Consider the following 13,584-nt stretch of genomic DNA (forward strand, 5'->3'; position numbering starts at 1 on the left):
TGAACAAGTCTGATCTACTGAATTTCTTGTGTTCAACACTTGGGACACAGATTCATTTAAAAGTCTGAACCCGCCATGTTTCTTTAGAGTCAAGAAACTACATCCTATCTTACATATAATTGATATAAACCATCATCCTATGGATCCCAGACATGGTGCTTCTATAACTTGTGTAGGAGGAATATTTCAGTGTAGGCAACACAAAGTACTGGCAGAAAAAGATCTAGCCTACCACGAGTTGGAAAGTCACAAAACTGACATTCCCACCTTATCACATTCATCATTAGTTGAAAACCATGACTGGATGGGTCATTTAAAATAGGTCAAGCATTTGATTTTTAGGAAAATATAAATTTCTTTCAACTTTAATGGCACAAAATTAACATAAAAATCAGGGCCAATGCATGTGTTCTCGTTTGGTAGGCAATAAAGGAAGCAACAGTACCATTTGAAAAGGCTAATTTACATCACAATGCTACGTGTGGCTTGCATTGGAATCACTGGACTTTGTCGTGCCTTATGGAAAAACATGCTGATCATGTTAACAGATCAGTGGCCACCCGGAGGACTGGCAGCAGAAATCATCTAGAGCAGTGGTTCCCAATCTTTTTCGGTTACTGTACCACCAACTGAATTTTTCTCTGCCCAGACAACCCCTGAAGTACCCCCTCATGTGCATTTTACCAGTAGACCTATGGTCTCATGAGTCTTCTCAAGTTGCCCCTGTGGATAGGCTAAGTACCCCTCGTTGGGAACCACTGATCTAGATAACAGAACCATTAAGTGAATTGAGAGACAAGACCACAATATAGTGAAAAGATGATACATGAGAAAGCCTTTCAAAATTATACAAACATTCCTGGTCTGGTAGTTTGGGAACATCTCACCTTGACAGGTTTTTTTGATCTTGAGAAAGACACCATGGTTGTAAAGACTTGGCAATTGCAAATAAATAATATCTTAAATTGTTTTAAAGCAAAATCCCAATGGAACTGCACTTGCAAAAAAACTTTTCTAATTACTTTACAAAATGGACAGTCATTGTTACCTCAGACCATCTTAACGCTTTGCATGGGTCCAAATCTATCTGCAAAAACGTTATTGCCACTTGGTCTTTAGCAAATTGTGCTCGACTACTAGCTTCAATAATGCTCTCAGAGGATATTAAAGGCATTATTCCCACACCATGGCCTTTCCAGGGGTAATGTCAAAGGTTTAACTAGAAGTAACCAAAACAATCTATAACATTGATACAAAACGGACCTCAAATTCACATGATCGTAGAAAATACATTAAAAAATCTCAGTAATTCCCAGTCACCATCTCGGTCTATGCAGTGCTACATCAGTCATCCTACTCCGGTTAAGAATGAATGACCCACCCACGACAAGAACCATACTGGTTGTAGTTCCTCAATTCATAGTAAAAAAAAAAAAAAACACTTGTTAACTGCTCCATCATCAAAGAAAGAATCCTAACTTGAGACATGTGCACGTAACTCGGACTTCCGTAAATCATGAATTGAGGTCTGCATAACAGTGCAACAATTTGTGGTATGTGCATCGATCTCAAGTTAGGGTTCGAACCCCAGGATATAAATACCATGCATATAGTTTCCATTATCCAAGGTTATCGGACCCATGAGAACTCTGGTGCTTCAGAAACTTCTGCAAGGAGGAAAAAGTCTCTGTACACTCAGTGCATTCATACAGCACCTCTGCTGGACCAATTTTTTCACCATTCCCACCCTTGACATCATCAATGTCCCCATGACCCACTAAATCCTTTGCATTGTCTTGGTCAGAGTCCAGGTCTGGATTGGAGTCAGCAGTGGGAGATGCCCGTCCTTCCATGTCTGTTTCCCCGCTTGACTGACTTGGGTGAATCTCAAGATGGCGCCCTAGAGCAGACGAACTCCGGAAACGACTTGGGCAGCGAGGGCACTTAACCATTTCACTACCCGGTTCCCTTTTGTGGTACCGCAAATGCCGTTGGTACACACACAGCAGCCCAAACTTTTTCCCACATTGGTCACACTTGTAGTTCCTCCGTGCCTTAGGAGCAGCGGACACTTCTCCAGTAGATGTGGTTTGTTGATCGTCACTGTCCAATTCTGCAACAACACTGTCTAAAGACTTCTTGGGTTTTCCTTCAGATGACGCATTCTGTTCCAACACATCAGAATTCAATTGGGAACCACCATCTGGTTTAGAATGCAATGCCAAGTACTTAAGACTTGGCTTCTTCTCTAATTCAGGTTTGTGATACATGGCTATATGCCTCCGGACATCACAGCGTTGTGGAAAATGTTTCCCACAGAGAACACAAGTGTGAAGAGTCCCCTTGTGGGATCTATTGTGCCGAGAAAGACTACTAGAGTGACTGAATACACGGTGGCAGTGCTTGCATGGATGTAATTTTGTCCCAGAGCCTTTTTTATAAAGTGGGGGCCTTCCTCCCTTCCTTGCAGGTGCTTTTGTTACGATGCACTCAATGCCAGTATACCTTCGCCGCCTTTTTACAACTCTTTGTGACTCTGAATCCTTATTTAACTTGTCAATTTCTTCTTGTGTTTGATGGGTAAGATGATGCTCCTTCAAGTCTGTTAACTGCTGGAAGCGATCTCCACACAAACCACAGCGGTATGGTCTGAAAGAGGATGGTGTTTTGGAATCAGATTTGCCATTGTGGGTCTTCACATCAACAGTTGCGTCACTGCTGTACTGTTTGGTCACATCGGTAGTAGGGGTGCTGCTGCTGTACTGTTTAGTAACATCGGTAGGGGTGCTGTCGATGTACTCGATGGTATGTGATAGCTCATCTTTCTGAGACTGTTGCTCGATTTTGGATGAAGAGTTGACAGATAATGGTTTGTCTTTGGAATGACTGAGTAAGTGGCTCTGCAAGTCGGAGAGCCAGAAAAAACACAGATTACACTTCTTACAGGGATATGTTTTCTGTATTATGTTTTCCTGACCATTGTCAGACTTCCCCATTTGTTTGAGCCCCAGCGATCCATGCTGCTCTTTTTGATGAGCATACAGGGTCTCTTGTTTCAGAAAGCGTTTTCCACACTGACCACAGCAGTAAAATATTTCATGGGCATGTTCTTGGAGATGTTCCCTTAGCCTCTCTTTATCTGTGAAGATCTTGCAACACAAGGTGCACTTATAACCTTGCTCTAAATTACGATACTGTTGATGTTGTTGTAAACTCAGCTGGTTGTTAAACAATTTTCCACACGTTTCGCATCGGTACTGTTTTAGAGGAGAGACACTGCGGCACTCGGAGTGAGACACTGTGTTGACACGTAGATCAGTTTTTGCTGGCTTAGTTTTGAGTACAATGGTCTTTGAATTCTGATAAGGTGAAGGAGTTGAAGATGGCTGTTTGACAGAAGAAGGGTTGTTTGATGGTCCAGATCTGTCAACCACTATGAAAGTTCCATTTTCATGGAGAGCATATTCACGGGGAACTTGAAACCCATTGGGTAAACTGTCAAGGGAAAATAAATCTGTTCGTTCATGAGTTCTGAGTCGTTCATGAACAGTAATGTGTTTAACCAAGTCAAGGTAGCGCCTGAATCCATCCCCACATTCTGTGCAGATGAAGGCATCAACATCTGGTTCAGCGGAGCTTACGTAATCCATTAGGGTGTGTTCAATGATCAAAGTTAAACATGGTTAGTTCCATTCTTCATGAGCACCTTGTTTTGTAGAACTCTTCCTTTGTCTGGTCAACAACTGTGAAAGAGAGAAAAAATAAGTTACTACTTTACCAAACATATGGCGCAGGTGCTGGTCCTGACTAACTATAACAGTTTAATTACAACACCATGAGTTGGAACAAAAATTATTGGATGCTACAAATTGCCAAGCCTCTCCTGCGCTGCCACGCCTCTCCTACATTAGCTTTCAATTCTGTTAGAAGGCCTGACACTTTTTGAAACAAAGGAATTCAGTCTCCTTCAAATTAGATGGAGACAATTGACACACCTGTATTGTCCAGATACTAGCTCCTCCTATTATCAAAATGGCCTAAAAAAAGAGCAGCCAAACAGTTACCTTGATCGAAACCTTAGTTTGCTTCCAATACCCTCAGGTCAACCATTTTGAGAAGGTTTCACCACACCTAGTAAGGATTGATGAGTGATCAAGTTTGATGTGACAGTAACTATCTAACACATTTCAGAGATTGGTAGGAAATGGAAGTGCTAATGATTAAAATGATGCGTCAAACTGGGTTAAAAAGAAGCAAAACATGCAAGTCCACTTTTTGTAGTAAAAAAAGTTGTCGTTCAACGGGTTTCCCCACAGCAAAAGTGAATGGTATGCGCACCCTCAAAATCTTCAAGGCATTTAGACTAGAGGTCGACGGATTAATCGGAATGGCCGATTAATTAGGGCCGATTTCAAGTTTTCATAACAATTAGAAATCTGTATTTTTGGACACCGATTTGGCCGATTTTTGTTTTTTTTACACCTTTATTTATCCTTTATTTAACTAGGCAAGTCAGTTAAGAACACATTCTTATTTTCAATGACGGCCTAGGAACGGTGGGTTAACTGCCTTGTTCAGGGGCAGAATTACAGATTTTTACATTGTCAGCTCGGGGATTCAATCTTGCAACCTTACAGTTAACTAGTCCAACGCTCTAACCACCTGATTACATTGCACTCCACAAGGAGACTGCCTATTAGCGAATGCATTAAGAAGCCAAGTTAAGTTGCTAGCTAGCATTAAACGTATCTTATAAAAAAACAATTAATCATAATCACTAGTTAACTACACATGGTTGATGACATTACTAGTTTATCTAGCGTGTCCTGCCTTGCATATAATCGATGCGGTGCGTATTCGCGAAAAAGGACTGTCTTGCTCCAATGTGTACCTAACCATAAACATCAATGCCTTTCTTAAAATCAATACACATAAGTATATATTTTTAAACCTGCATATTTTGCTAAAAGAAATCCAGGTTAGCAGGCAATATTAACCAGGTGAAATGTCACTTCTCTTGCGTTCATTGCACGCAGAGTCAGTGTATATGCAACAGTTTGGGCCGCCTAATTTGCCAGAATTGTACGTAATTATGACATAACATTGATGGTTGTGCAATGTAACAGGAATATTTAGACTTATGGATGCCACCCGTTAGATAAAATACGTAACGGTTCCGTATTTCACTGAAAGAATAAACGTCTTGTTTTCGAGATGATAGTTTCTGGATTTGACCATATTAATGACCTAAGGCTCGTATTTCTGTGTGTTATGTTATAATTAAGTCTATGATTTGATAGAGCAGTCTGAGCGATGGTAGGCACCAGCAGGCTCATAAGCATTCATTCAAACAGCACTTTGTGCGTTTTGCCAGCAGCTCGTCGCTGTGCTTCAAGCATTAAGCTGTTTATGACTTCAAGCCTATCAACTCCCGAGATTAGGCTGGTGTAACCGATGTGAAATGGCTAGCTAGTTAGCGGGGTGCGCGCTAATAGCGTTTCAAACGTCACTCGCTCTGAGACTTGGAGTGGTTGTTCCCCTTGCTCTGCAAGGGCCGCGGCTTTCGTGGAGCGATGGGTAACGCTGCTTCGAGGGTGGCTGTTGTCGTTGTGTTTCTGGTTCGAGCCCAGGTAAGGGCGAGGAGAGGGACAGAAGCTATACTGTTACACTGGCAATACTAAAGTGCCTATAAGAACATCCATTAGTCAAAGGTATATGAAATACAAATCGTATAGAGAGAAATAGTCCTATAATTCCTATAATAACTACAACCTAAAACTTCTTGCCTGGGAATATTGAAGACTCCTGTTAAAAGGAACCACCAGGTTTCATATGTTCTCATGTTCTGAGCAAGGAACTTAAGCGTTAGCATTTTTACATGGCACATCTTGCACTTTTACTTTCTTCTCCAACACTTTGTTTTTGCATTATTTAAACCAAATTGAACATGTTTCATTTTATTTGAGGCTAAATTGATTGTATTGATGTATTATATTAAGTTAAAATAAGTGTTCATTCAGTATTGTTGTAATTGTCATTATTACGAACATTTTTTTATTTTATTAAATCAAATCGGCCGATTAATCGGTATCGGCTTTTTTTGGTCCTCCAATAATCGGTATCGGCGTTGAAAAATCATAATCGGTCGACCTCTAATTTAGACTTGTGCTTTACAGCGCCTTCAAGGTGGCTTTACACAGTGAGGTAAACGGGACACTTATGGCATTCACAGAGTAAAGAAATTCAGCAGGTCCATGACAACATTTGTGTCCCTTGAGTGTGGCAAATGCACGCATCCATGTTGGCTGCATGTCACGTTACTTCTATCGTTCACGTCGGGATATTTCCATAGACTTTCTCTCACACTACATAGCTAGCAGCTTGGTGGCTGGCTGTTTTTTACAAACAAAAAATTGTTACATTGTTAAAGTTCCACAAATGACCTAGCTAGACTTTTAGAGTGGAGTGCAGCAACATGCAGTTTCCAGACATTAGGCTACGTTAAAATTGTTGGGCTTCATTGCATATGAGTACAATCATTTAACATCAACCTTAGCTTAGTACCCGCTCTACGAATAATGAAGATCATATTTTTACAGATGGAAGATGTTAGCAATGACAGATTACCAATGCATATACAGTAGCTACTCTGAGGAAAATGCAGCTTCCCATAGGCCTATGTGCATCTTAGAGACATATCCAAATTAGCTAGCCAACTAAATTTAGTAAAAATCACTTGACAAAGGTGAGGAGAACCATGGAGTACATTTACATGCACACTAATAATTAGGGCTGACACGATAACACTATCGCAATATTTCTCCCACGGCAAAAATGAAAACACGAAGCAGACCAAAATCTTTGGTCGTTTAAAAACATGATGTAAGTGAAATACAATGCGATATAGCTTGGAAAATAAATACATCTAACTCAACGACAACATAATCATGCTTGTTTGCAACATTAGGGCTGTCTTCCTAAAGAAATTAAATCTGCTTCGTGTTTGTTTCCTTGCCATGATACTAATGAGTATTGCGAAAATGGTATCGTCCCGAACCTACTAATAACAATATTAAACTGATTATGGCAATACTCAGAATTTTGCATTAGTGATGTAAACACTTTACTCTGATTATCTAAATCAGTGTAAGATCCTAAGCAAAGTAAGCATAAAAGGTTAAAACACACAGTTCTTCATAGAATTACTTTTTTGCATTTTATTATTTGTCCTGAAGAGGGAGCTCTTTACATAGGCTTATAGCGATGCCTTGCTTTGGCGAATTACAGCAATACAAGAATATCACACAACACAACTAAACCAGTCAGAGAGGACAGTGAACTACTGTGAACAAACTGTTACTGCGTCTACGGTTGAGGGCTGAATAGATAGAAGCTTGCTAGCTCAGTAAAGTGCCAAAATGTACACCGGCAATATACTGTTACGTGAAGTGCCATGGAAGGGTGTTGGGTGTCGTGACAAACAATGGATGTAAAGCAAGTGCCGTTCTGAGAACGTTAAACTCAGTGGTAACCTTACAGCCCTTTAGTTAAGCCCATGAAAATATGTCTGTTACACCTTGCATTCGGAAAGTATTAAGCCCCCTTGACTTTTTCCACATTTTGTTAAGTTACAGCCTTATTCTAAAATTTCTTACATCATTTTTTCCCACTCAATACCGCCTAAATACAAAGCAAAAACAAATTTAGAAATGTTTGCAAATGTATAAAAAAACTGAAATATCACATTTACATAAGTATTCAGACCCCTTACTCAGTACTTTGTTGAATCACCTTTGGCTGCGTTTACAGCCTCAAGTCTTCTTGGGTATGATGCCTCAAGCTTGGCACACCGGTATTTGGGGATTTTTGCCTCAAATCCTGACTAGTCTCCTGCCGCTGAAAAACATCCCCACAGACTGATGCTGCCACCATCATGCTTCACCATAGGGATGGTGCCAGGTTTCCTCCAGACGTGACACTTGGCATTCAGGGCAAAGAGTTCGATCTTGGTTTCATCAGACCAGATAATCTTGTTTCTCATGGTCTGAGTCCTTTTAGGTGCCTTTTGGCAAACTCCAAGCGGGCTGTCATGTGCCTTTTACTGAGGAGTAGCTCCCGTCTGGCAACTCTACCACAAAGGCCTAATTGATGGAGTGCTGCAGAGATGGTTGTTCTTCTGGAAGGTTCTCCCATCTCCACAGAGGAACTCTGGAGCTCAGTCAGAGTGACCATCGGGTTCTTGGTCACCTCCCTGACCAAGGCCCTTCTCCCCCGATTGCTCAGTTTGTCCGGGCGGCCAGCTCTAGGAAGAGTCTTGGTGGTTCCAAAATTCTTCCATTTAAGAATGATGGAGGCCACTGTGTTCTTGGGGACGGTCAATTCTGCTGGGTACCCTTCTCCAGATCTGTGCCTCAACACAATCCTGTCTCGGAGCTCTACATACAATTCCTTCGACCTCATGGCTTTGTTTTTGCTCTGACATGCACTGTCAACTGTGGGACCTTATATAGACGTGTGTGCCTTTCTAAATCATGTCCATGTCCAATTCAATTTACCACAGGTGGACTCCAATCAGGTTGTAGAAACATCAAGGATGATCAATGGAAACAGGATGCACCTGAGCTCAATTTCGAGTCTCATAGCAAAAAGTCTGAATACTTGTGTAAATAAGGCTTTGTATATCTCTTTGGAATTTTTTATCAAATTTGCTAACATTTCTAAAAACCTGTTTTCACTGTCATTATGGGGTATTGTGTGTAGATTTGATTTTAATCAATTTAAGAACAAGGTCGTGACGTAACAAAATATGGAAAAAGGGAAGGGGTCTGAATACTTTCCGAATGCACTGTATTTCATCTTTGCAAAGGGTATTCCTCATGCTCTGTCATCCAAATGTTTTCATAGGCACAAACGATATAGCATGTTACAAAGTAGCGCTTCGTAGCTATGTTTTAATGTATGGGTTGTCACTTGTCAGGGACTGGTCCATATTCATATTTCGCCACCCCCATTTCCATGACGAGTGCTAGTCAGCTAAGTAGCTGTGTCAGAGTACTTGACACCATTCACTGAGGATTAGTGCTACCTGGTATCCTTGGGACATCCCTAAGCTAAACCCTACCCATAACCCTGATCTAACTCGAAACGTATCTGCTTATCTTAATTGGCGTATGGTCAAAATCGAAGTAAGCATTCACCAATTAAAACACCTGGTTTTCTGAGCAATCTTTCAATTTATTAGGACATGTAAACAGCTTAAAATCGGCGTTCCAGCTGTGTATTTGATCCGAATCAAATAGGCTTTGCAAAAATATCACTGTCACGGTGTTAGAACGTTTATTTTTATTAGCAATTTTCTGCATTTATTTGAGTCTCATCAGGTAGCCTGATTTCAGTTTCCATGTAAACAGGATGAGAAATGTATTGTTTTAAAACAAACTATTATATTAATCTGACTAGCCACAATAATCATATTGTGTGCATGTAACCGTGCTCATTTAAGTTTTTCCTTTCAAGTGACAACTACCAGAATTCAGTGTCTACAGCCCTACAATCGATGAAAACATAGCTAAACACCAAAACATAGAAAATGTTTCCAGTTGTCTTCCAACTGGCTAGCATGATGCAGCTCAGTCTTAAGAGGCACATTTTTTTACCTGGAATCTCTGCAGTTTATCCTCCTTTCCCTAGAATAACAGCCAGCCCCCCCCCCAAAAAGTGTAAATGTTATGTGGTGCTTACATTAATGTTATTTCCTCACAATTTATGAAATCAGCTTTATGAGTACCTTTGTAGAGCTGTTTTTAACACAATCCCTACATAATTTCATTACATGTTTTATTCCAGCTAACGTTATAATAGAAATGTTAGCAGATGTATTGGTTATTGTGAACATTTCCATTCTAAAATCAGATTCAAAAATGCCATATCGGTTGGGTTCTATCAAATAGCTAATTTTACAGTTCATGAGGACTTTTATACAGTTAAGAAAAATAAGTAATTAACATTTGAAACCGCTGCAGATGTTAGATTTTTAAAATATGTAGCTACCTAAATCAGCTAGCTAGCTATCCATACACAAAAATACACTAGAAGTGTCCATTTTGAATAAGTTGGCTAACTAGCTAGCGTAGCTACATTAACTGTATTATTATCTAAACGGGGTTAGCTAGCTAGCTACCTTTCACAACCCTGTATGCCCAACTATATTTTTGGATATATAAAATAATTTCACTAGATTACCATTATGACAGTCTGGCCAATGGCCATACCATTGTCAGTTAGCTATTCTCTGCATGTGTAGAGCCAGAGTTAAAGCATCGTGACAGCTGTCTTGATACCAACAAAATGTCGGGCTGCTGCTAGCCTCCAACTCTGCCAAAGCTATTTAGCTAGCTAGTTAGAGAGAAAAAAAAGTATGTATTTAAACGAAATGCGGACATGTGTGCGTGAAATGCCTTGTAATGAGACAACCGGCGGACAGCAGCAAGATAGCTAGCTCAATTCTTCGCTTTTGTTTGCGCAACAATGATGCCACCGCGACTACTACGTTAGCTAGCGTAGATTGCGCGAGGCCTATCTGACCGTTCATAAAGCTAGCTAGCAAGGTTAGGTACCACTTGTATCGGATCGAACTCTGCAATGAACTTACCACATTTCTAAAGTCTGATTAGTATAGACTTTCTCTGCCCATTCGTTATATCGCTCCACTTATGTTACATTGTGTTGTATCCACCCGGTTCCCCGGTAGTTAGTCCCATTTTTTCTACATAGTAATTACAAGAATCAGGGGAGGACAAAGGGGCGGAGACCATCGGCCATTCTTCTTCTTCTTCTTCTTCGGTATTATGGCTGTCCGCAAACAAATATTATAGGTGAATGCCGCCACCTACTCTATTGGCTGTGTATCACCCTACTATTCTGTAGTATGAATTTATTACACTTTGGGAAAATTTGCCATACCAACTAACCCTGCACCCATTAAAACCTCACCACTACTCCACTACATTGGCCCTATCTGATCCTACATGGGGCCCAGCAGCCTGGGAGTAGAGGACATGATTGCTCAAAACATCTCTAACTCTTCTGCAGTAAAATCTCGTACATCCAAGTGCTTCTCAGCAGCTGCCACCAGAACATCTATACTCTGTAATTTACATTCCATTCTTGCAAAAATCAACCTTACTGAAGCACATGTTATTCCTATCACTATGTATTCGTCTCGGCCTTCTCACAGTGATCCATCTTCCTCTACTACTCTCTTCGCAGCCTCAGCATACAACACCTTCACTACTCTGATGCTGGCAATCTCAAACTGCCTTTCTCTCACCGGGCACCTCTGATCTCCAGCACCATTGGTACCTCTACAGTTTACACACACAACTTTTTCCGCCGATACTACAGATTCCTTTGTCTCATGACCTCCTGCACACTTCGCACATCGAGGAATCTCCCTCCTACACAACGCTACCACATGATCATAAGTTGACACATAAAACACCGTAATGGATTTGGCACAAAAGCTAACATGGGATAACTGACACATCCTAACTCTGCATCAAAACTCAGTAGTACAGACAGTGTCTTCTTTGTTTCACCGCGTTCTCCACCGGTTCTGCGTAGCACCAAACGGATCTTCAACTTCAGTTGATCCACTTAATACTTAACGCCACTCCAGTTATCACTCCTTTTAACGGCGCCCTGTTCCAGAGAGGAAAACAAGTCACAGTTCTTGTCCCCAGTCGTGTGGTGCGGAGCGCACGCTCCCTCTGGACAGCAGGAACGCGAAAAATGTGCACGATTCCACTTCGAGTCACTTTAACCAACCGAACATTCCCCAACCTCTTTACCACCCAACCTGACACCACATATGGATCTGACAGAAGGCAAGGATCCATTCTCTCCAAAAATCTCACTCCACTGGGCCAGAATCTTCTTTGTCATAATCACGATGAGGATCAAACTCTGCGTTCTTCACCGCACCTGCCACCGCGGTTAATTCATCCTCACACTGATCACATTCAATTTCCTTCTGTAGCTCTTCCAAAAGTTCTGTGTGATCCACCTTTCCATGTTCATTCAAAACATGTTCCACTTTTCTCCTTTTTTCCCTGTCCGCCATATTCTCCATCGATCTTCCAGATGGCTTGTGCATGCCCCCATTCCATATTTACTTACAATACACTATATATACAAAAGTCTGTGGACACCCCTTGAAATTAGTAGATTCGGCTATTTCAGCCACACCCGTTGCTGAAAGGTGTATTAAATCGAGCACACAGTCATGCAATCTCAATAGACAAACATTGGCAGTAGAATGGCCTTACTGAAGAGCTCAGTGACTTTCAACATGGCACCGTTATAGGATACCACCTTTCCAACAAGTCAGTTTGTCAAATGTCTGCCCTGCTAGAACTGCCCCGGTCAACTGTAAGTGCTGTTATTGTGAAGTGGAAACGTCTAGGAGCAACAACGGCTTAGCCGCGAAGTAGTAGGCCACACAAGCTCACAGAACGGGGCTGCTGAGTGCTTGGCGGATGCCAGGAGAATGCTACCTGCCCAAATACATAGTGCAAACGGTAAAGTTTGGTGGTGGAGAAATAATGGTCTGGGACTGTTTTTCATGGTTCGGGCTAGGCCCCTTAGTTCCAATGAAGGGAAATCTTAACGCTACAGCATACAAAGACATTTTAGACGATTCTGTGCTTACAACTTTGTGGCAACAGTTTGGGGAAGGCCCTTTTCTGTTTCAGCATAACAATATCCCAGTGCACAAAGCGAGATCCATACAGAAATGGTTTGTCTAGATCGGTGTGGAAGAACAAAGACTGGCCTGCACAGAGCCCTGACCTCAGCCCCTTCGAACACTTTTGGGATGATTTGGAACGCAGACTGCAAGCCAGGCCTAATCCCCAACATCAGTGCCTGATTTTACTAATGCTCTTGTGGCTGAATGGAAGAAAGTCCCTGCAGCAATGTTTCAACATCTAGTGGAAAGCCTTCCCAGAAGAGTGGAGGCTGTTAAAACAGCAAAGGGGGAACCAACTCCATAATAATGCCCATGATTTTGGAATGAGATGTTTGACGAGCAGGTGTCCACATACACGACAAAAGTATGTTCCACTTTTCTACATTTTTTCCTGTCCCCATCTTACTCCCACCTCATGACCACTCCATAAGCTATTATTTTACCAGTCTCAGTCTGGTAGACTCCTACACTGTGGCTGCGCTGACCATTATTCTTGTGATACATTGTGGTCAAAATATCAGTTATAGCCTTCACCCTACTGAAGCAGAAATATAGCTAGGTTGACTGAAGTTATAAAAACAGGCTACCTTGAAGGACACCATCATATTTTGCCTGTAGCAAGTTGAACTTCTACAAAATGTGAAAGGATTAAAGTGTTGATAAAGTCAAGTTATATTCAGTTAGATTACGTTGTTGATGTTGATGGTGGTGGTGATGATGATCATCATCATCATGAAAACATTTATTGTTCTAAAGCTGCAAATACATGAAGTTCAATTGGCAGAGAAATGGTTGAAAAACAAAAGTTTAAACCCAGTCGAAATGAGAGGGGGAAT

The 13,584-nt window shown here is 41.2% G+C and overlaps 1 protein-coding gene across 1 annotated transcript; it reads right to left on the reverse strand.

Moving 5' to 3' along the window:
• Positions 1 to 349: 349 nt before the first annotated feature.
• On the reverse strand, positions 350 to 10,843 carry LOC139572383 (zinc finger protein 83). Its single transcript, XM_071395129.1, has 2 exons — positions 10,652 to 10,843; positions 350 to 3,743 (listed from the first exon to the last, which is right to left on the reverse strand). Exon 2 carries the CDS (start codon positions 3,648 to 3,650, stop codon positions 1,620 to 1,622), a length of 2,031 nt encoding a protein of 676 aa, XP_071251230.1. The 5' UTR covers positions 3,651 to 3,743; positions 10,652 to 10,843; the 3' UTR covers positions 350 to 1,619.
• Between the last annotated feature and the right edge of the window lie 2,741 nt (positions 10,844 to 13,584).

The sequence above is a fragment of the Salvelinus alpinus genome, chromosome 4 (genome assembly GCF_045679555.1).
Source record: "Salvelinus alpinus chromosome 4, SLU_Salpinus.1, whole genome shotgun sequence".
NCBI lineage: Eukaryota > Metazoa > Chordata > Actinopteri > Salmoniformes > Salmonidae > Salvelinus > Salvelinus alpinus.